The sequence below is a fragment of the Morus notabilis genome, unplaced genomic scaffold (genome assembly GCF_000414095.1).
Source record: "Morus notabilis unplaced genomic scaffold, ASM41409v2 Scaffold370, whole genome shotgun sequence".
Classification (NCBI taxonomy): Eukaryota; Viridiplantae; Streptophyta; class Magnoliopsida; order Rosales; family Moraceae; genus Morus; species Morus notabilis.
The window spans coordinates 263,237-284,778 of NW_010358187.1; the positions used below are offsets into that span (position 1 = coordinate 263,237).

At 34.3% G+C, this 21,542-nt stretch overlaps 1 protein-coding gene across 1 annotated transcript; it reads right to left on the reverse strand.

Moving 5' to 3' along the window:
* Positions 1-2,052: 2,052 nt before the first annotated feature.
* On the reverse strand, positions 2,053-8,682 carry LOC21400168 (outer envelope protein 61). Its single transcript, XM_010092224.2, has 11 exons — positions 8,141-8,682; positions 7,164-7,394; positions 6,874-6,930; positions 6,630-6,758; positions 6,279-6,356; positions 6,120-6,190; positions 5,548-5,597; positions 5,232-5,433; positions 3,680-4,268; positions 3,199-3,342; positions 2,053-2,340 (listed from the first exon to the last, which is right to left on the reverse strand). Exons 1-11 carry the CDS (start codon positions 8,228-8,230, stop codon positions 2,194-2,196), a joined length of 1,788 nt encoding a protein of 595 aa, XP_010090526.1. The 5' UTR covers positions 8,231-8,682; the 3' UTR covers positions 2,053-2,193.
* Positions 8,683-21,542: the final 12,860 nt, after the last annotated feature.

A 21,542-nucleotide genomic window follows, 5' to 3' on the forward strand; every position in this document is an offset into this window, starting at 1 on the left:
GTTTTTGAAAGCTTTTCACTGTAATAAAATTCGAATTCTAAACTCGAATCAGCAAAAAAAAAACGGGACTTAAATGTTAAAGAAACGGGACCTGAATTGCTTCCATTTTATCCTTTTCTTTTCTTGGAGGGTTATGAATTAAATACATATTCTTTTTAGGGTAAATGAATTAAACATATCAAACTCTCTTTTTTCCTTTTTTTTTTTTTTTGTAATTTCGTATCACAGTGCATTAATTAGTGGATAAACTGTTAGATAATCTTGGAAGAGAAAATTTGATGTGGTTTTGTTAACATCGATTCAACTGCGAAGTGCCAAACGTTTTTGGACAAAAATAAATCGTTATCTGCAAATGTTCTTTCACCTGCTCCATTGACCGGTCTATTAATTTTTGGCCCCCTTTCGAGCATCTTTAATTTTTATGCATCCCTAAGCTTCATTTGCGGCCATAAGAACTCTTTATAATATTCAATTAGTATTTATTAATTGAGAATTGACGAGCCAAACGTCACATCAACTAAAATAGTGCACGAGTTTTAAATTTTTATCTTTTACTCTTGATTAATATCATTTAGTCAAATAATTAAATTAATCAAAATGGTATTTAGTCAAGAGTAAAGGATAAAATTCTTGAACACTATACCCTTTAAAAGTGCATGGATAAGAATTTTTACCTTTTACTCTTGATTCATTACCTTTTAAGTCAAACAATTACACTAACAAAAAGATATTTATCAAGAGTACGTGATAAAAGTCTAAATTCATACACTCTCAAAGGTAAATTCTCTATTTTTTTCTATACCCTACTATACTTTTGGAGGATAAATCTGTGCTTTCAAATTTCAATTTCAATTTTAGATAGGACAAGATTCTTTTAATTTCATTTTCAAAATTCTCTATTTAAAGAGAATTAGTTCTACATTTATTTTTTAGTTGATTGATCAGTAAAATTTCAGAGATTATTATCCCCCTTTATTTGTTTTTCGGTATTCTTTGAATCGACGAAAATACTCCCACCCTCATTTTTCTGTTGTTCTATGCGAATCAACAGACTGAATTTTATAGTACGCTTTTGCCGCTACATCACATACATTTGTTAATAAAAGGTTCATTAAACTAAAACTTTTAGGCTTTTTGGCATTTAGAGAACGCCAAAAGAGGATTCGCTGGTGCTTGATTTTGAATTGGAATTTCACTTTTGGGACACTTGATCATAATGTACGAATAAAATTATTCCTATATTCGAATTAAGGAAAAGATAGTTGAAGATTTCAACAAGAAATGGAAAATATGAAATTGAGTGGAGGAAAGAATGGTTTGGTTCTAATTACCCGAGTAGTCTCTACCAAAGAATACCCATAACCGAAATAGTTTATGATATAAGGTGCGTTTAAAACTCGCTTTAAAATAATTTTATTTTTTTGTATATAAATGAAAATGAAAATATTTTTAATTTTAGATAAAAATCATTTTTAAAAATGCGTTTGATAATTTTATCAAGAGATTGTTTTCAATATAAAAAAATACATTAATATCTATCTCTCTGTGTGCTCAAGAGAAAAGAAAACGGAAACAAAAAATGAAAAACGACTAAAAATCATTTTTCATTTCTCTCACATTTTACACTAAGTCAAAAAATCGTTTTCATTTTTGTTTTTTGTCTTTAATTGTGACAAACGCTGTTTCTCTTCCATTTTTATTTTTTCTTTATCAAAAAACGTAAAAAACAAAAACAAAATCAACTCCAAACATGATCGTAATTACTCTAACATGATATAGTTCAAAACTGTGCACTTAACCTGTCCCAAGCACTAATATGCAAGCCTTGAGAAGAAATTCATCTTTGCAACAAATCAACGACGATTAGATCTCTCTTGTGAGATCCTCTTCTTGGAAATTTAGTCTCTAGCAGTTAAATAATTCTTACTTACAGCACAAAGAATCCCGACAAATTAAATCATTTTTTGACTAGTAACTAGACAAAAAAGAAGTCACTGGCACCGGCTTCACCCAAAAAAAAAAAAAAAAAAAAAAAAAAAAAACCCCCCCCCCTCCCCCCTCCTCTACTTTTAACTTCGATTAACACCAAATCACCTTAAAGATATGACTGAAAGGTTATTTTAATTTCTGAATCCACTCATCTATAGGTGTAACAAGCTGGGAATTAAAGAATAAACAAAAATGGGTCCAATTCTAGATGCCGATGTAGCCGAGCCGGTGAAGGATCATCGCTAGAATAAGCATGCATATTGCCAAAATCATACCAGGTCTACCTAGGAGCCAATTCTTCGTCTTCTTTATGCCTTCTGCTCCCCTTTGTATCCTATCTGCCCACCGCATCTGAAGCGAAAAGTTAAGAACATAAACTTTCAAGTTCCCAAAAACTTTAAGGAAAAAACTGAAGCAGGGTAGCTTTTCTATATACAGCAGGCAAAATATGATAAACCATCCGCAGGATTAACTTGGTTAATTATAACATTGAGAATCCTGTGTGTTATGACAAGGAAATATTTATAAAACCCAAGCTGATACTCTCTGAACAACAGCTAACTCCAGAAACTTTTCAAAAGGCCCCATCAGCTTGATGATACAAGAAATTGATAAAAGTTTAAATGAACTGGATCAGGACCTCGTGACCTCTCAAGAACTAGCAATAGAACAACATCAAGCTGAATGATTAAAGTGCAAGTTAACCTAAGAAATAAAATTAAAGCTATCTTGACGTGATTATTCTTAAAAAGAGTAGTTTTTTGACATGTACGTGACAAATTCTATAAGCCAATCCAGAACAGCACGCTGACATAGATCACTACACTAGTACATAAAGTTCCAATATGAATATAGTGGACTACTCTTTTTTTTTTTTTCTCGACAAAGAAACAAGAGAGAATTTATAGAATGAGAGAAAAATTAAAGAACGGAGAAAACAAAAAACTCAAAGAAAACCGAAAGCCTATAGAAAAGAAGACCAATCCCTAATAATGTCAGAAACTAGAAGGCCGCTAAATTCCTTATCAAACTGAATCCAAAAGGCAATGTCGATTATAAACCTATCCAATATTGAATGAATATAATGGATTTCCAATCTATATGATATTGACAATCTTGCTAATTGAGACTTCCCTTGTAAGAAAAAGAGAGTACTGAATAAAAAGTTCAATAGTTGAATCACAAAGCCAAAATAGGGTAAGAAGGTACCATTTTATCCAAGTCTTCCGGTGAGAAAGATGACATTGCTTCTTGAGCTTTCGCAGCATCTTCTCGAGAAAGCTTAAAACCAAATTGTTCGCCCATGTTTGCCATCATTTCTGGGTTCATATTCTTTATCATTGATGTGAACATCTGCAAGACCACAATTAACCAAAACTTCAAATGTTTGTGTTGGAAAGATAATATAATTCTTGGGTTTTCCATGGTAAGTTGGTAACAGCAGAATTCGAAACATAGTTTACTCAAGTCTCGCCTCAACCACTTGGCAAGAAAGAAAGTAAGAAACAGCAAAGACCTATTATAATTTCAGCTCCCAAGGAATAAAGCAAAGCTAAATGGACTATTTTAAATAGCCATGTTACCAGGGGCATATAATTGATTGGAGATGTTCGTCGTAATGTTGATAATAGAAGCATAAGATGTATTCAACAAATACGAGGGTAGGTAAAGTAAAAGACAAGTGACAAACCTGCCGCGTTGCTGGATCTTTCATTTGGTTCCTCATCTGTTCTTGCATATCAGCAGTTGAGGAGGGGAAGCTTGATGGAGGCGCAACACTTCTTGAATTTGCAAATGAAGCCCGAGAACTAGTTTCACTACCCATGTTAGTTTCATTAACAACAGAACTCTCCCCACCACCTGAATATCTTGACCCAATATTCGAACTTGGTCCATATGTATTAAAAGCAGTCGGCATTGAAGATGAGTCTTTTCCCCTCAACTGAGATGCCATTTCAAACATCTTCTGAAGTTCCTCCGGTGACATTTTGCTCATCATGTCACTTGCGGTTTTAAGCATGTCAGGTGACAAATTTGAAGGAACTGACCCAGGTCTGAAACTATCAGAATTAGCGCCAAGGGGGCCTCCCTTAGAACTTTGGTTATCTCCCTGAAATGAGGAGGCCAATTGGAACATTCTTTGAAGTTCTTCAGGTGACATTTTGTCAATCATGTTTGACGCAGTCCTGAACATGTCCGCAGATACCTCTCCAGAACTTCCAGGATTCAAAGCAGCTAGAGTTTCAGGATCAGCATTTGCAATGAAATTCTGGAATGATCTGTAAATAAGCCACATACACAAAGGTAACTTACTTGGTACAACTCTGAGACTGAACAAAATAGAAGAGAAACATTACAATAAATGGAGGATGAAAATCTTTACAAGCAAAATTAGCACCCAAAAAAAAAAAACGTTTTCCAATGTGAAAACTGAACATCATATTTGAAATTTTTGGTTCAGCTATCAGAAAGTTTGCACAAAGAGACCTAAAAGTAAGAGAGCAGCCTCATAGCATATCAGAATAAGTACGCAGTGCAAACTCAGGTACAACATTAAAAGAAATGTAGCAAGTAGTTTATTTTCATCCAACTTCTGCTCTTTCTGACATTTTATTTTGCTGAACAAGCTCCAAATAAAGCTTGAATTAACACCTTGAAAGTTGAATCAAATTACTAGACTGCCAAAAATTAGCACAATTTGAGCATTCCCTCTCTCGGACACTATGAAATGAAGTTCATTCTACTTTCATGTAACTCCTAGAAAAATTTTTACTAAAGATGAATCAATTTGCCATTCACAAATTAATTCCCCTTATAAATATTTTTAAAGTTGACAGTTAACTTTCAAATACTTTCACAGCCAAGATTGTATAAAAATAACAGAAATGAAATAAAACGTAAAGAACCTTAAACAAGGTAAATATCGAAATATAATGAAATATTACTAATTTACTATAAATGCTCCAAGGTCATAAAATCTAGATTTCTCCACTATCTAATTATATTAATAGGTTTCAGTGAGTCAAGCTTAGTATAGTCTGACAGTCTGTATAGTTCTTTAGGTTTGGCTGGTTTTGGTCTGGTGCTTATATGACCACCAGTTTTTTCCTTCTATACTTTTTGCGCCGTTTGCAAATTGCGAGGACTCATTGTCCTTCCTTGATAGTACCTTTTTGTTTTCCTTTCTTCTTTCAATTCTCTGTTTCTTGTTTTTTTTTTAAGTTCCAGTGAAAAATACAAACCTCATAGCTTCAGGATTATTTCTTAAAGCTTGCACATGGTCTAAGTTGGATGACAAGCCATCATTGCTAGAAACTCTTCCAGTCTTAAAGGAATCATTAATTTCCTGTGATTGTGTCACTGAATACTGTGAAGATGAGCCTTTGTAGTTGCTTGAAGACACAGTCTCTTCTTCTTCCTCAATTATCTCTTCAATTACTAAACCTATTAACAGTCAAAATTTTCAAAAATACGAAAGGTATTATAAAGTCTAGCATGGAAGTCTCATATGCCTCATGAAAAGTGAATGAACTGACAAAAAATAAATATAAAACATACCTCTTGGTGCAGGTTCACCACCCTCCTTAACTAATCTTTCCTCGGCATCCCTGTTAGAACAATAGGGGCCAATTAAAAAATTGAAACAAACAAGCACTGCTGATGTGCCATAACTGTCTTTCTAACATTATTAGTAATCTTAATTCCAAATATCAAGGCATGTATTGATAGTTACGAAAGTAATAAAATAGTCCCAGAGAAAATGAAATCTATTTTCCCAAGTGTAAAAAATTACAACGTACACTTCCAGGAGAATCAATCAGAAGACATTATTTTTCTCTTTGATTATAGACGACACTTATATTTTTTCATTGAACTAGAGACGCTGCCACAAGTCATCTAATAGAGTGACATGATCGTACCAGCTTGGATGAATTCATACAACCAAGTCAAGGGTCTATGAGAAGTATAGTAGCAGGCTAGAGGGAGAAAGAGAGAGAGAGCCTGCAGAGGCTTACTGCTCAATGGAATCCTTAATGGTCATTTAATGCATATATTCAACGTATATAAGAAAAAGGGTGCGTACAGAATCAACTTTAACAACAATAAATAGGAATGAAGAAAAGTCATACCTCAAGACATCTGCAATTGTCTCATCATCAGGAGAAACTTCATGAGCCTTCCTAAGATCAGAAACAGCATCCTGACAGGAAGAATGACCATCAGATAACGCAGAAACATCAGCAGGCAAATGCATAAGCTAAGCATCCCTCAGAAGACAAGCAACTTACTTTTAATCGCCCTAAATCTTTATATGCTTGACCTCTCCGGTAAAGTGCTTTCAAATTTTTCACATCATATGCCAACACCTTCATAGATAAAGACACACAATTTCAGTTGGGGAAAATTTGACAAATGATTTGTTTATATTTGCATATACACCCTTAAAAACAAAAACGCAATGCCGAAACTAGGGGAAATAAGCACTTTGAAGCAAGGTTAGGCAGAGAAAAATAGGCAAAAGCATTAATTGCTAAAATTTTGTTATTTTAACCACTTCTGCAACTTTGAATGTTCGGATATGGATAAGAATTGATGTATTAGATGGCATGACGGAAACAAAAGAGAGAAGTTCTTCATACCTCTGAACCTTCTTTTATGCATTCATCATACTGCTTTGTTTTCAAATAGCACGACATTGAGTTTAGTGAGCATGCCATCTGTAGTGCTTGGCCCTTTGACAATGGAATACCTTTCAGGTTATTTTTGGCCTAAATTTCAGACATAGAAAATGAGAATCTTACTAAAACAGGGACATCATTCATCTAAAGAAAGAAGTTCTCTTTTAGTACAAAGAAAGGTCAAACAGACAAACAAAACACTCACAAGCAAGTACTTCTGCAATGCATCACTGTACTTTCCTTGGCTATGAAGCTCATTCCCCTGCAAATTAACAAATACATAAATGACCGTACAGATTACTCTACTCAATGGGAACAAAGTGAATGAATAATATATGTCCAGAACTTGCTAGTAGGATACTATTACTGCTTGAGAATACTAATTTCCTCCTGTCCAAAAGACTAATTTTAAACATGCTTTGACCGTGGAATGAATTTCAATGGTTCACCAAAAAGATTGATCGGATAAAAACTTAAAAAATAAAAAACAAAAACCTGCTTCTTCAGCATTTGAGCTTTGTTCAGTTCATAATTAATCTGGGCATCAAGACGGGTACGCATAGTGGCTATCTCCTCAGGAGTTGAGTTAGCCATCTTTTCTCCAATCTCAGCCATCTCGTCTGGACGGGTATGCTTCAACTGTTCTGCTGCATGTCTAAGGTCTTCAGGCCTCAAGTTCTTCATGCTTTCGGTAGCCATACTCATTAACTCTGGATTAGCCATCATCTGCAATTGCCAGTTAGGCACAGCGACCATCACAACTATTACACAAACCATTTAAGTCCAATAAAAGAAAAAAATATTGTCGAATTGTTGTCACGAAGGAGATTTTCACGAACATATGCTATGCTCTTATTTCCCTCAGATGTTACGAGAAAGTTCCTCGCCATGCTCCTTTTTTCAGGGATTTGAAAACTAAAGGTGCCTACTTTTTTCCACATTGTTTATAATGTGAAAATTCCTCGCCATGCTCCTTTTTTCAGGGATTTGAAAACTAAAGGTGCCTACTTTTTTCCACATTGTTTATAATGTGAAAATTTTCCCTCAAATTCTATACCTGAAACCGTGTTTCAGAACTTATAACCAAGAAATTTTGGTAATTGACTTATTAAAACTTCCATTTAAACCCCATAAGCCACTGCCCTGAGTTTGGGGCCGTGACAATTGCAGTATAACGAAAAGCCATATAACCATAATGGCAATATGGAAGCATAAACTAGAAAAGCAGTGTGTTAAAACTTACCAAAATACAAAATTCTCAGACTTTATCAGCATTGTCAAGATTTCACAAACTAAAACCTAAACAATTGAATCCGAAAAAAGGCTTCATATTTAAGAGTTACGAACACAAGGGAAAACAATCGACGACATGGAAAAGAAAATCGAAAAATCACGGGCAATTCCAAACAAGCAACTCCCGAAAAATCGAAACAAATTACACAACTTGAGCAAGAAAAACGGAGAATTCAGACCTGTTGTTGGATCTTAGCAAAGTCGGCAGGCGACATGCGACTCATCTGCTCCTGGGCGAGCCTGATGAACTCGGGATCCATCATATTCATGTTTTCTCAATCACGTTTTCCCAGCGACCAAACGGATCGAATTCCGAAACCAGATTTCTCTTCCCCTTTCGTATTCCAAAACAATTAATTCTCCAATCTCCGATTCCCAGGCTCCGATTGGCGCAAATCCGATATCGAAAATTGAAACTTCAAATTTTCTCGGGAAATTCTTCCAAAACAGTTACGAGTATTTATATATATATATATAGGGAAGAAGAATAGTCAGAGTGAGAGAGAGAGAGAGAGAACAAAATAAGGGTCCGGAATGAGGAAGATAGAAGTCGCCTACCAAACCAGAAAAAAGTAACCTGGAGAAGCACTTGGTTCCTTTATTTATTTATTTATATTTCCTTATTCTTACTTTCGAGTTTGTGTCAATTTCAATTTGAAATAGTATTTTTAAGAACACCACCGGAAACCAAGATGAAGAATCGAATTACCTTTTTGGCCTCCTTCTCCAATCTCCAATTATGGTCTGATTCTGACAATTTTGTGTTAAACTTGAATCGAAGTCCACGTCATTTGCCACACGGTGAAGCACTTGCACCGGAAGGGAATTAGGTCTAAAGTGGAATCTTGAACTAAAAGTAGTGCACGCCCGTTTACTTCGTTGTGTAACACTTCGAAAAAGTAAATATAATTAATTAAAATAATTATAATTTATTAATGTGTATAATCTAATTTATTTAATTAATTATGTTCATTAAATGTTTTTAATATTTAAGGCCCCGTTCATTTCACCGATTCGAGTTTTCAGTTTTAGGTTTCTACAGTAAAAAGCTCTCAGAAAATGTCACATCTAAATTTTTCTTCTACAGTGAAAAGCTCTCATAAAATATCACATCTCGGCTCGAATTGAAAACTCGAATCTGCGAATTGAACAAAGCCTAAGTTTAAATATTTTTAAAGAATTTAAATATTTTCAGTATTTACATTTTCACCTTAAAAATGTGTGAAGACACATTTTCTAGTCTACTTTTGTAAATATCTTTTAAAATTCATCCTTTATTTTTTTCTTTATTTATTTTTCTTTCCCTCTTTTCTCTTTCTCCCACGACACTCACTCTCTCTCAGCTCTCTTTTCCTCTCGTAGCTCTCTCTCTCTTTCTCTCCAAAATTTGTCACCATTTCTCAAGAATATAAAATATCACATCTCGGCTCGAATTGAAAACTCGCATCTGCGAATTGAACAAAGCCTAAGTTTAAATATTTTTAAAGAATTTAAATATTTTAAGTATTTACATTTTCACCTTAAAAATGTGTAAAGACACATTTTCTAGTCTACTTTTGTAAATATCTTTTAAAATTTATCCTTTATTTTTTTCTTTATTTATTTTTCTTTCCCTCTTTTCTCTTTCTCCCACGACACTCACTCTCTCTCAGCTCTCTTTTCCTCTTGTAGCTCTCTCTCTCTTTCTCTCCAAAATTTGTCACCATTTCTCAAGAATCTTGAACCAAAGAGGAACTTCAAGAAGTTTTCAACGTCGAGGGAAGGATTTGAAGTAAGATTTCTGAAAAAATTTCTCTTGAATCTTAGATTTTTCCTTTGGAAAAACTTATTTTCAGTTCGAATTGGATTTTGATGGATTTTGGTTGAAATCATGATGGAAATTGGGGATCTTTGGTTCTTTAGACTTGATTTAGTAATTGGAACATGGATTTGGTAGTTTTCCTTCAAAATATCTCGAAATTGAACTCGAATTTGCAGGTTTTGGAGTTTTTCTTCACAGTTCGGCCATTTTTCCATGAGCTGCGGAACTCAACCGGTCAACCGGTCTCCTCTCCACTCGCCGATCGGTGGAGATGATTCTCTGTCACCGATCGACCGGTACACACACGGTTCGAGCCTGTTTTGCCTAAAAATACTGTTTTGACCCCGAATTTCAAAGAGAACCCAAATTAACTTCATTTGGGAACTTAAAGGAGATGGATTAACATCTTTAATCCATGTTTTGAGATCAAAATCCTTGGAATGATGATTTGAGTCATGTATTGATTTTGAAACTTGAAATTGAATTAAGGCACATTAATAGGAAATTAATATGTATTTGAGCTTGATTCGTTTTAGGAATGAGGACTGAATCCTAAAACGTTGTTTCGTGTAAATGCTAGTTGAAGAATCAGATTGAGGGCTTTGAGGAAGCGGATGCTAGGATAATGCAATGCTAGCAACATGTTTGGTATTTGAGAGGTAGGATTCCTTGTCCTTTTCTTTAATAGTTTATTTTAAAGAGTTTTGGCCTATACAAATGTTTTCAAAAAAGGACGTGTTTGATAAAGAAAAGTATTTTAACACAATAGCTTGATTTTAGCTATTGGAATCACAATGAACTGTTTCAAAATTTTAATGAATGATTTCTTAAGATAAGATATATTGCGAACTGGTAAGCCCATTGATGGCATAAATAGGATATGCATAGTGTATCCTCGGGGGCAGAACCCGGAAGCCGGACCGGGCCACTACGGTGGTGTTAAGGCGTGCTTATGGTTGTGTAAGTAATTTATCATAGTATAAATTACTTGTTGATGCCTGTAATATGAAACTTTAAGTCTATACTTTCTTTCAGAAAAAGGGATGTTAGGTTCCAACTGTTGTATTGGAACTGGATATCTTTATTCATTTACTTATTCATTTATTTATTTATTTATAAAGTTTTCTTAAATACATCCTACTGAACTTTCGGCTGATGTTTTACTTTTGTTTATATATATATATATATATAACCCCTCCTAGGCGATGATAGAAGCAGTGCAGAGTAGCTAATTAAGTTGCTACCGTCTGTTCAAGTAAGGACATTGTATCCATCACTGTCACATAATGTAAGAATTGTAAACTCTTAGACTATAAACTCTAAATATCTAGACTATGGTTGATGTATGTAAATGTTCTTTACATGTTCATGTATGTACAATATTGTATATCTTGTGGGTGAGACCCTGAATGATGTCCGAGGCTTGGTTTTAAACCCGTTTTATCAGAAAAGTGTGAAAGTCCCCATCATTTTCTTGTAAACTAAATTCATTAAAAATGTGGGGCTTGTTTGAAAATTACTATAATATTTTACTTTTGATTTTTTATTATTATATCTCAAAATATTTAATTATTGCCTTAATCATGTTTAACTTATAAACGAGCGTCCACGTCACTAACCCCTGTTCCGGGGCGTGACACGTTGATGTGAGTTTTTAATTCGAGTTAAGATATGATTTTATATGAGAGTTTTTTTACTGTAGCAAAAAAGTTAGATGTGATTGTTTCAGAGAGCTTTTTACTGTAGCAAAACTCAAATTCTAAACTCTAATCGATTAAATGAACGGGGCATTAATAATTTTTAATTCCTATACCTATATGCATGCATGGCCTACATACATACAAGTGTGCTAGCTATTCATTCTTTGAATTTATAATTTTTATATTAAACTGATAAGAATATATACTACACTTGATCTTAGAGAAAAGGTCAAGAATCGTATAAGCCACTATTATGGAGGTGTTCGTTTGGTGGACTCAACTTGAGTAAGCCCAACTCAAGTTGAGTCCACGCCTAAATTGTTGTTCAGTGAACCCCGTTCGAATTGTGATTCAAATCACAATTCGAGTTAATGCCCGTGAATTGGAATTCAACCACCAACTGAATTCCCATTAACTCGAACCTAGAGCTACAGTGAAAGAGTTATGCACAACTCTGCTATTTTCTCTCAGATTCTCTACGCGCTTTACTGTTTCTTTGTCTCGTTCATTCGTTTTCTTCTCTCTTTCTCTGACAGCTCTCTCTTCTTTGTCCATTCCCATCATCTACAGCAATGATTCCCTGCTTCGACGAATATAACCCCGTGTGGTGAAGCTGCAACCCAAATCTTATTCCGTTTGAGCCAGATCTTGTTCTATTGACCGAGGACACATTTTCTTGCCTAGGGCTGGCAATTCGGATAGCGATACGACGACACGACTCGAAACCCGCACGAAATTAACGGGTTTGGGTTTATCATAAATAGGTCCGAGTCAAAATTAGGTCAAACCCGTGAAACACAATTAAATAACGTGTCATTTTTAGGTTGACCCGTCAACCCACAACTAGGGGTGTTCATAAACCCGAACAACCTGCAAACCCACCCCGCACCGCCCCAACCCAACCCGAAAAAAGCAACCCGCAGCATTATTTTTTAATTTTCGGCCCATTATACCTCTGGCCCGAAGTGTTTGGGGCGGGTTGTGGGTTGGGCCCATAACAACCCACAACCCAACCCACACAACACATGTCTAAACTAACTATCCAAATTATTACTTAAGCTATTTTCTTTTCTCTTGTAGATAACTCAACTTCATGTCCTACTACAACCATTGAGGAGCCTATGGGTGTGGACTGATAAGGATTGTTGCTGTTGCAATGCTTGCTTTAGATGAATTTGAATTAAGCATCTATGTTTGCTTTATGTTAAGACTAATTTATGAGTGTAGACTAATTTATGTTTGCTTTATATTTGATGTTGGATGGACTGATTTGCTACATGTTTGATGTTAGATAGACTCATAAGAATGGTTACGATTTCTATTTTATTATGAACTTTGAATGTTAGATTGAACTTTAAGTCTTTAATTTTTTAAATGTTGAAACCGACCACCCAACCCACCCCGCACCGCCCCAACCCAACCCGAACATCGTTGGGTTGTGAAAAAATTCTAATATCGTTGGGGCTAAATATGTGTAACCCGCACCCTATGGGGCGGGGGAAAAAAAGCCCTACCCCACACCAACCCAACCCATGAACAGCCCTACCAACAACTGACCTGCCATAACTCGTTTATTAAACGTGTCATATTTGGGTAACACGAATACATAACCCATTTATTACCCATTTTATTAACAGGTCAAAAATAGGTTCAGAAATAGGTTAACACGACCCATTTATCACCTATTTTATAAACAGGTTCAAAAATAGGTTAACACGACTCATTTATCACCCATTTTATAAACGGGTTAACACAACACGTTTATGACATGTTTAATAAACGGGTTATTTGTGTCGTATCGTGTCAACCCGCCAATATACAGGTCGTGTTCGGGTTTTATATTTTGACATGATTAATAAACGGGTCGTGTTCGTGTCAGACCTATTCGTGTCAACTAAGTGGGTCAACACGACACGAACACGACCCGCCAACCTGAATTGCCACCCCTATCCTTGCCGTTCATCGGTTTGCCTAAAACGGAGAAAATAGCTCCAAGCAGCAGTTCCTGACATCCTCCACTGGCCGTTGTTCTGTGTAGATGTCTCCGCCACCGTTGATCTCAACCTTTGCACTGCCGTAATCAGTGGAGATATTAAAGTTCATAACCCCTACACATTGCACGTTGTTCTGTAGTAATATGTCATTAAGCACATGCTCAACCTGAGTGGAAAAAGGAAACATGTCAGACACTGTCAAACTTCTCATTATCCACAAATAATGATGCACTTGTTCCACATCCCATGAGTAAGATATTAGTGTAAAAGTATATCATAACAATTACTTAGGACCGAAGAACTTCCTTGTATGTTCCAATTTCTCTCAACGCGATAGTAAATTTGGTCATAACTGGACCTATAAACAGATAGAAGTTAAAGCATAAATCTATAGTCTACCTATTTTCACGTATGAGAGACTATATGATGAGAAGCATATTCCACTCCTTTCTCCGTCCTTTGGCTAAATGCATGTTGCTAAATAATCAAAACTTTTAAATTAAAATATTCAAATAACTAGGACTCTCTAGGACATCTGACAAGATTTAAACTAACAACTACATTAATAGATTTTTGTTTAACCACCACAAAGTAATGCTAAGAAATCAACATACCTCTAAAAGGCACGCTAATAAGATCATTATGCCCTCCACCAAAAGCTTCTAAAGCACTTGCAAATGTTATGTCCCTATCATATCCTTCCCCAAGTCCTTCACTGAGAGCACAAAAAAAAAAAAAAAGAACATGATTAAACCTTCATATATTTAATGTCAAGCAAAACAAAATTTAATTTCAACAGAAGACCAAAGAAAGGCACGAAGCCATTTCACAACATGGTATGTAAATTTGTGCAAGGTTTAGAAGCTTTCAATATTCAAAACTTCTAAAAAGACTGATTGACATGTTATGAAAGCTATCAAATGAAATGTTCATGAAGTGGCAGTAAAGTTTAAGTTAATTATTTAGGATAACATATTTCACATATATGTGAGTTCACACATTACATTGTTGTGCCGATGAAGTCTTTGTTTTTATTGGATTTAGTACTTTGGCAGTGATGATTTTTTTGGCATATCAGTTTCGTTGTAGCGATATCCTTTTGGTTTATGGCATTTATCAGTTGCTATTGCATGTAATTAGGTTTTGTTGGACTGAATGTCATGTGTTGTCGTTTGTTATTGCATTATGACCTATGCTTTTAAATCTATGGCCTATTACTATATGGTTTGGTAGCATAAGTGCCATTCCAAGAGGATAATGTTCCGAAACTGAAATGATATGATTATAACCAAATCTGAGCCAATCAAAAGATTATGTACTTTAATCCTCTTTCTTCTTTGTCATCGCATTTGTCATTTTGTTCTCGTGGTTGGTGGTCTTGTTTGTATGTATTAGATGCCGCAATGGAGTGAAGATGACATGACCTTCTATTGGTCTGAGAGACAAAAAATTGTGCTTTTGATGCGCCTAACGGACTACAATAAAAATAACAAGGGTCGTCAACCTGAATCTGTGGATTAGGAACAATGGGCAAAAGATTTATCCCCACTTTTTTCATCACCTATTCCTCCAGACCGCGTTAAAGAGCAAAGGAACGACTGAAGAAAAAATTCAACGCAGAGCTCGCCCTTCGCACAAATACCGGACTAGGATGGGATCCAATCAAGAATAGCCCAACTTGCACTGACGAGTATTGAAATGATTTCTGTGAGGTCAGTATATGGCATACTTACTCTATAATTTCAAAGTTTTATAGGAAAAGTAATTAGACTTTGATTTATTTGTTTTATGTGTTCAATAGACACACAAGTAGGCGGAGTGTGCACGTAAGGATCCCTTCAAGAATTATGAGCTCTACTACAAAGCGTTTGCCAGTAGGCGCGCCCGCGGTGCATTTAAAGCGGGTATGGATGAGAATGATGAGGAAGGTGAAGTGTCTGAGCCGCTAGTAGGGGAGCATGAAGTTGGGGGCGGCAATTCGCAATCTTTAGAGGGTAAGGAAGCATTTATCAACCCAATGAGAAGGGCTTTAAACTCATCAACTCACCCACTGAACATTGCCTCTTCATCTCGACCTATATCGAAGCGCAATAGCAAAAGTGGAGCATGTATGATGGATGCCGAGGCAAAATATATTTTGAAAAGTATTGCAACTACACTGAATGAGCAACATAATAGTCAAGGTACAAGTTCGAGTGCTTCTCAGCATGTGGAAGCCCAGAATACAACATTCCAGAAGTGTCAGGTAGTTATTAGTGAGATGTTACTAGACGATGAACAGACTGTGTTATTCATGGAGTGTATAAATTGGAACCCTAATGGTCAACAATTGTTCTTGGGCATGAACGAAAGTCAAAGGCTGCTTTACGCATTGAAAACATTAGAAACCATAGCAAATCATCCAGGCCCTAACGTGCGGCCACAATTTCCATATTATATGAACCCCGCTCCACCATTTATGGGTTCTCATGGCTATTTTAGACCTCCGGTCCAATTGAGACTGAATTGCTTTAGGAATGAGAATTGAATCCTAAAGTGTTGTCTTGTATCAGTGTTAGCTGAAGACTTGGATTAAGTGGCTTGAGGAGGCGGAAGCCGGAATAGTGCGCCACTAGCCACATGTTTGATATTTTCGAGGTAGGATTTCTTACCCTTTCCTTTGTGAGCCTGTTTTCAAAAGAATTTTGGCCTTGTAAATGTTTTAAAGAAAATGGGCTTGTTTGCGAAAAAAAAGTATTTAAAACCCATGGCTTGTTGTAGTTCATGGTACCCATGTCTTGTTGTAGTTCATGGTACCCATGGCTTGTTGTAGTACATGGGACCATGGCTTGTTGTAGTTCATGGGACTCGTGGCTTGTGTAGTTCATGAGATTATAAGGAACGATTTCATAAAGTTTAATGAATGATTTCTTAAGATAAGAGATCTTGCGAATCGATAAACTAGCTGATGGCCAAGATAGGATGTAGAGAGTGCATCCTTGGGGGCAGGACCCAAAACCCCGGGGGTATGGCTTGTGCACGTGGTTGTGTAAGTGATTTATCATAGTATAAATTACTTGCTGATGCCTATAATACGGATATATTTTCAGACATATTTCCTTTGAGAAAAAGGATGTGAGGTTTCGGCTGTTGTGTCGGGACTGAATGTCTTATTTTATTTACTCGCTCATTTATTTATTCATTTATTTATAAAGTTATTTCAAATTATATCCTGCTGGACCTTTCGCTCACGTTTTCTATGTTTCAAATGTATTAAATCCCTCCCAGGCGACTCTAGGAGCGGTGCGGAGTAGCTGGATTATTTGCTATTGTTCGATCAAGTGAGAGGAGTATATGTAAGGATTTGTAAACTCTGATATTTGAATTTTTAGACTGTGGATGATATCTGTAATGTTTTATTTACATGTCATGTATGTACGGTGATGAGATCCTGTGGATAGATCCTGTGTTTAGTACAGTGTGAGAGGCTTGAGGTTTAGTCTCTCTCTTGTAATTTATTTTAGTTAAGTATGGGGCTCGTTGGGAATTTCTTTTATTATCATGCGCATAATCCCTAATTGAGCTCCACGTCACCGACTCCTATCATGGGACGTGACACTAATTCCTACACTTGCTTTACAAATTTACTTTCAGAATCTATTGAAACCACAAATAAATTAGAAAAGGGGACCGGTGCACATCTTGTCAACAATCCCTAAATGTTCATTTAAGCACACAACGGTCACAATCTTACTCGGATTAAGTGCAGACACAAAATCGAATCTTCGTTACGAGAAAGAGAGCCAAATATACATTATATTTTTAGATGTTTTTCAATTCCAAGTCTTTTTTTCTCTTAAAGAAAACGAAGAGTTTATTTTTCCTTTCATTTTAATTCTTGTGCACAGCACTTGTGGGTCCTTTTTCTTATCTCATCGTGTTCACATCATAATTTATAGCGTATATCCATGCATAAATGAATATTTATCAGTTTTCCATAGTAAAACTCTCTTGTAAAAAAATCGGCATATATAATTTCTACACGCAAAAAACACATGGATGGGACTTAGTGAAGAAACAGGCCATGTATTTAAATATACATACATACATATATATATATATATATATATATATACACACACACCTTTCCTTATTTCCAGCACTTATCAAATGAAAAGGAAGAAAATATTTGAAGCTTTTTCAACATATATACATAGAGAGAGAGAGAGAGAGAGAGAGAGACCTTCAGAGGGATCTGTAATAGGTTGAGTTTGATTCTGAGCTTTTGTTAAACAAACACGGCCAATTATGCAGGCACCTGCATACAAAGTAGAGACAAAAACTGATGATGGTCTTGACATTATCATTTTGTCCTAAATTTCCTTCATTTTCTTTCTCTGAAAACTCAAAGAGAAATGAAAATAAGCAATATAAGCCCCAAAAGACACAGATGATTTATGCCTCCAAATTCAACGTCACAAAAGTAAACAAAAAATAAATTAAAAGCTTCAAGTTTGACGCTCATAGTATAAACACCGTGTGACGCCCGGTAGTCATGAATGTGTTTGGTCGGTCCTTATTTGTTCTCTACTTCTCTAGTTGTGTAGGTCCAGTTGTGACTTTTTATCTCGGCAATATTTATGGACATTTGTGCTCTCCCCTTCATAATTCAGAAAAGTAAAGAAAAGGAGAAAGAAAAAAAAAAAAAAAACAACAACAACAACAAAAACTCTTCAAGTATTCATGTTAATTGGACCTTGCAATTTATTTGACTACAAGAAGAGAAAGAGGGGAAAAAAAAGTTTCTAGCACAAATTAAATCTTGAAATTTTAGTGAATTAGTGAGTTATCCTAAACCTTTTAATTTTACAAATTAAATCTTGAATTTAACAAAATAGTTGTCCCGAATCAATGAAAGATGTTAAAATTTAGCACAAAATGTCTTCATGCATGTGACACGACGTACGACTCTATTGCCTAGCCCGTTTGGTTCATGGATTAGAACCATGAGATTATAACCATTTTCGAGTTATGTGTATTTTTTGTGAGAGAAAAAACTGTAGCAAACCATGAACCATGATTCAAATCAAGGAACGAATCCTCCAACCAAACGGGCTCGACTCTCCACTTTAAAACTGTACGAAGGCATATAAGAAGCTAGTAATCAAATAATTATTTTCTTTTCAAGAAGAAATGCGTCTCCATCGATATAAAATATGGACGAAAGCAAACTATTTTCTTTGGTTAAAAATGATCCTTAGAAAGAAAAAAAAGACCATAAAATGATTTAACACAATTCTAATCAAAATCCAAAAAGATCAGTAAAAAAATTCAAAATCCAAAAAGAGGAGAAAAAAAAAAGAAACTTCATTTTGGCATTAGTTATACCAAGCCGGGATGTAATATGCGATACTCAACTATAGTACTTTAGGGATTGTTCTTTTGAGTGAAAAACTTAAAAAAAAATACAACTTGAATTACAATTTTATTCGAGTTTATGTTCTTTTAAGTTTAAACTCAAGTTCAAACTCGAATTTAGGACTAAAACTCGAGTTCAAGTTTCTCCTTTAACTCGAGTTCAGAAACTCGAACTCAAATTAATGAACAGTATTTTTTTCTATTCTTAAAAATGCTATAACTTTTTCGTTTTAATTCTAATTAAGATGATTTTTTTCTTATGCGTTGACAACCAAAAGACGAATAAAACCCGACTCATATACCCTATTAAAATTTTTCATCAGCATTGAGTTTTTATTAAAATACTATCTAAATATAAATTCAAGTTTTGACTCACTCAAACACAAACTCAAAAAGATTCTTATCTCAAACCATAACTCAAATGTAGACAACCAAACACAAACTCAAGTTACAAGTTCAACTCAAGTTATAACTCAAATTCAACTCAAGAATTATACTCAAGTTAAACTCTAAAAGAACAAGCCTTAAGTATAGATTATTCCAAATTGATGAAAGATATTAAAATTGAGGACATAAATGCATGCATGTAACACGGCATAATCTGTTGTTATCCGAAATTTTGATCTCTACTTTAAAATGACCTCATATGACGTGTACTAAGGCATCTAAGAAGCTGGCAATCATATAATTGCTTTCTTTTCAAGCAACAAAATGCATCTTCATTGATCTAATATGGACAAAAGGAAACCAAGTTTTGTTTGATTAAAAATGATCCTTAAAAAAAAACCACAAAATGATATTTTAACACAATTCTAAATCAAAATCCAAAAGTTCATCAAAAAAAAAAAAAAAACAACATGACCAACAATCAACGAGGGTTGTAAGAGAAAAGAGGTAAAAGAAAAATAGAGAAATGTTTTGAGAGAATAACAAGAGGAAAAGAGAGAGCGTAAAATTAATAAAAGTATTTTTTTTCTTTATATTAATATTTTTTGCTTTATTATTTATTTATTTGTTTATATAATAATATATATATTATATAAATATATATTCCCAATTTATAACGGAAGCTTCATTTTGTCACAAATTATATCAAGTCGGCGTGTAAGATGCGCTACTCAACTTTTATTTCATGAAGTCTTATGGTTAGGTTTTATTATATCTAGCGGTGTTAATTAAAAACGACAACTATTGATATTGACCCATCTAAACTAAACCGAACCAAAGTCGTTAGTATATTATTAGATTGTTGGTCAGTTTTTTGGATCAATTTTTATCAGTAATTTTTCAAAAAAAATAAAAAATTTACTTTTAAAAGTGTATAAATCTAAATCTTTATCATTTATTTTTAATAAATATCTTTTTATTAATATAATTATTTAATTAAAAAAATTATAAATTTTCGTACGAATCTGGGTTGAGTCAATGACGCAGACACCTACATATATACAACGTCAAGATAAAAGCTGACATTTATTGTCTTGACATAACCATGAATTCAGTTTTTTTTTTTTTTTCTATAAATCTTTTATAAAAGTATGCGATAATAAATAGAAATCATATTATTAAGAAAGTGAATTGTTCATACGAACTGACTGTCATCGAAAAGTGGTGGTATTCGTTTCTTCTTCACTTAATAGGTCTATGGTCAGACGTATTTATAGATTTTGCTTAGCAGCCCTTCATGCTGACCTTCTTATTATAGACTTGAAATGAAAACAAAACAAAAAAAAACAAAAAAACAAAACAAAAACAAAAATTAAAATTAAAAAAAAAGTAATGTGTCAGCTAGGAAAATGACTTCTCGTCGTTAAAAATGTATGGGTTATTATTTTGTAACAAAACTCAAAAAAAATTTAAATTCAGATTATAATTTTATTTAAGTTCACGTTCTTTGAAGTTCTAATTTTATTTAACTTTACTCAACTTTATTCAAGTTACAACTTCAACTCAAGTTATAACTCAAATTCAACTCAAAAACTACACTCAAGTTACACTTTAAAAGAACAATCTCAGTTTCTTACATAAGATATTATCAATCTTGAGAGCTTGTCTCTTGTAAAGAAACCAAAATGTTTGGTTATGTTTTCCTCTTGGAGTTGCGCAGAAAAACAAGAAACAAAAACAAAACAAAAAATTATAAGAAAGAAACAAAAAAAAATTTTATGCTTATTTCTACGAAATCAAATTATTTTAATCCTCAGTTTAAAGTATTTCAAAATTTTTAAATAGATGCACAATATGATTAGTAAAACATTTTAAGGCATCGAAATTGAACATCTACGTCCGTATGGATACGTTGACTATGCCCGTACGTATACTGTATAGCATGGTGTATTTATGTTTGTCCTTTGGCCAAAAAAACAAATGTCTTCATTTGACATTTTACGTCTACGTCTCAAAAATAAGCTTTGAAGGACTGATAAAATGTTTTCAGTATTGACGCAGGAGACCAATGATTTTACCCTTTTAGTTTTCAACAAAATAATCAAACTCAAGCAAGGTTACACATTTCGTTTCGCCATAAGTGTACGGCATATGCCACTCCTCAAAAAAAATAAAAATAAAAAAAAGCGTGTAAAACGGCCCGCAAAAAATAACAATAAATACTGAAGAATTAGGACTCGTTTAGTTCGTTAATTCGAGTTTTTTATTCGAATTAATATATAATTTTATGTGAAAACTTTTT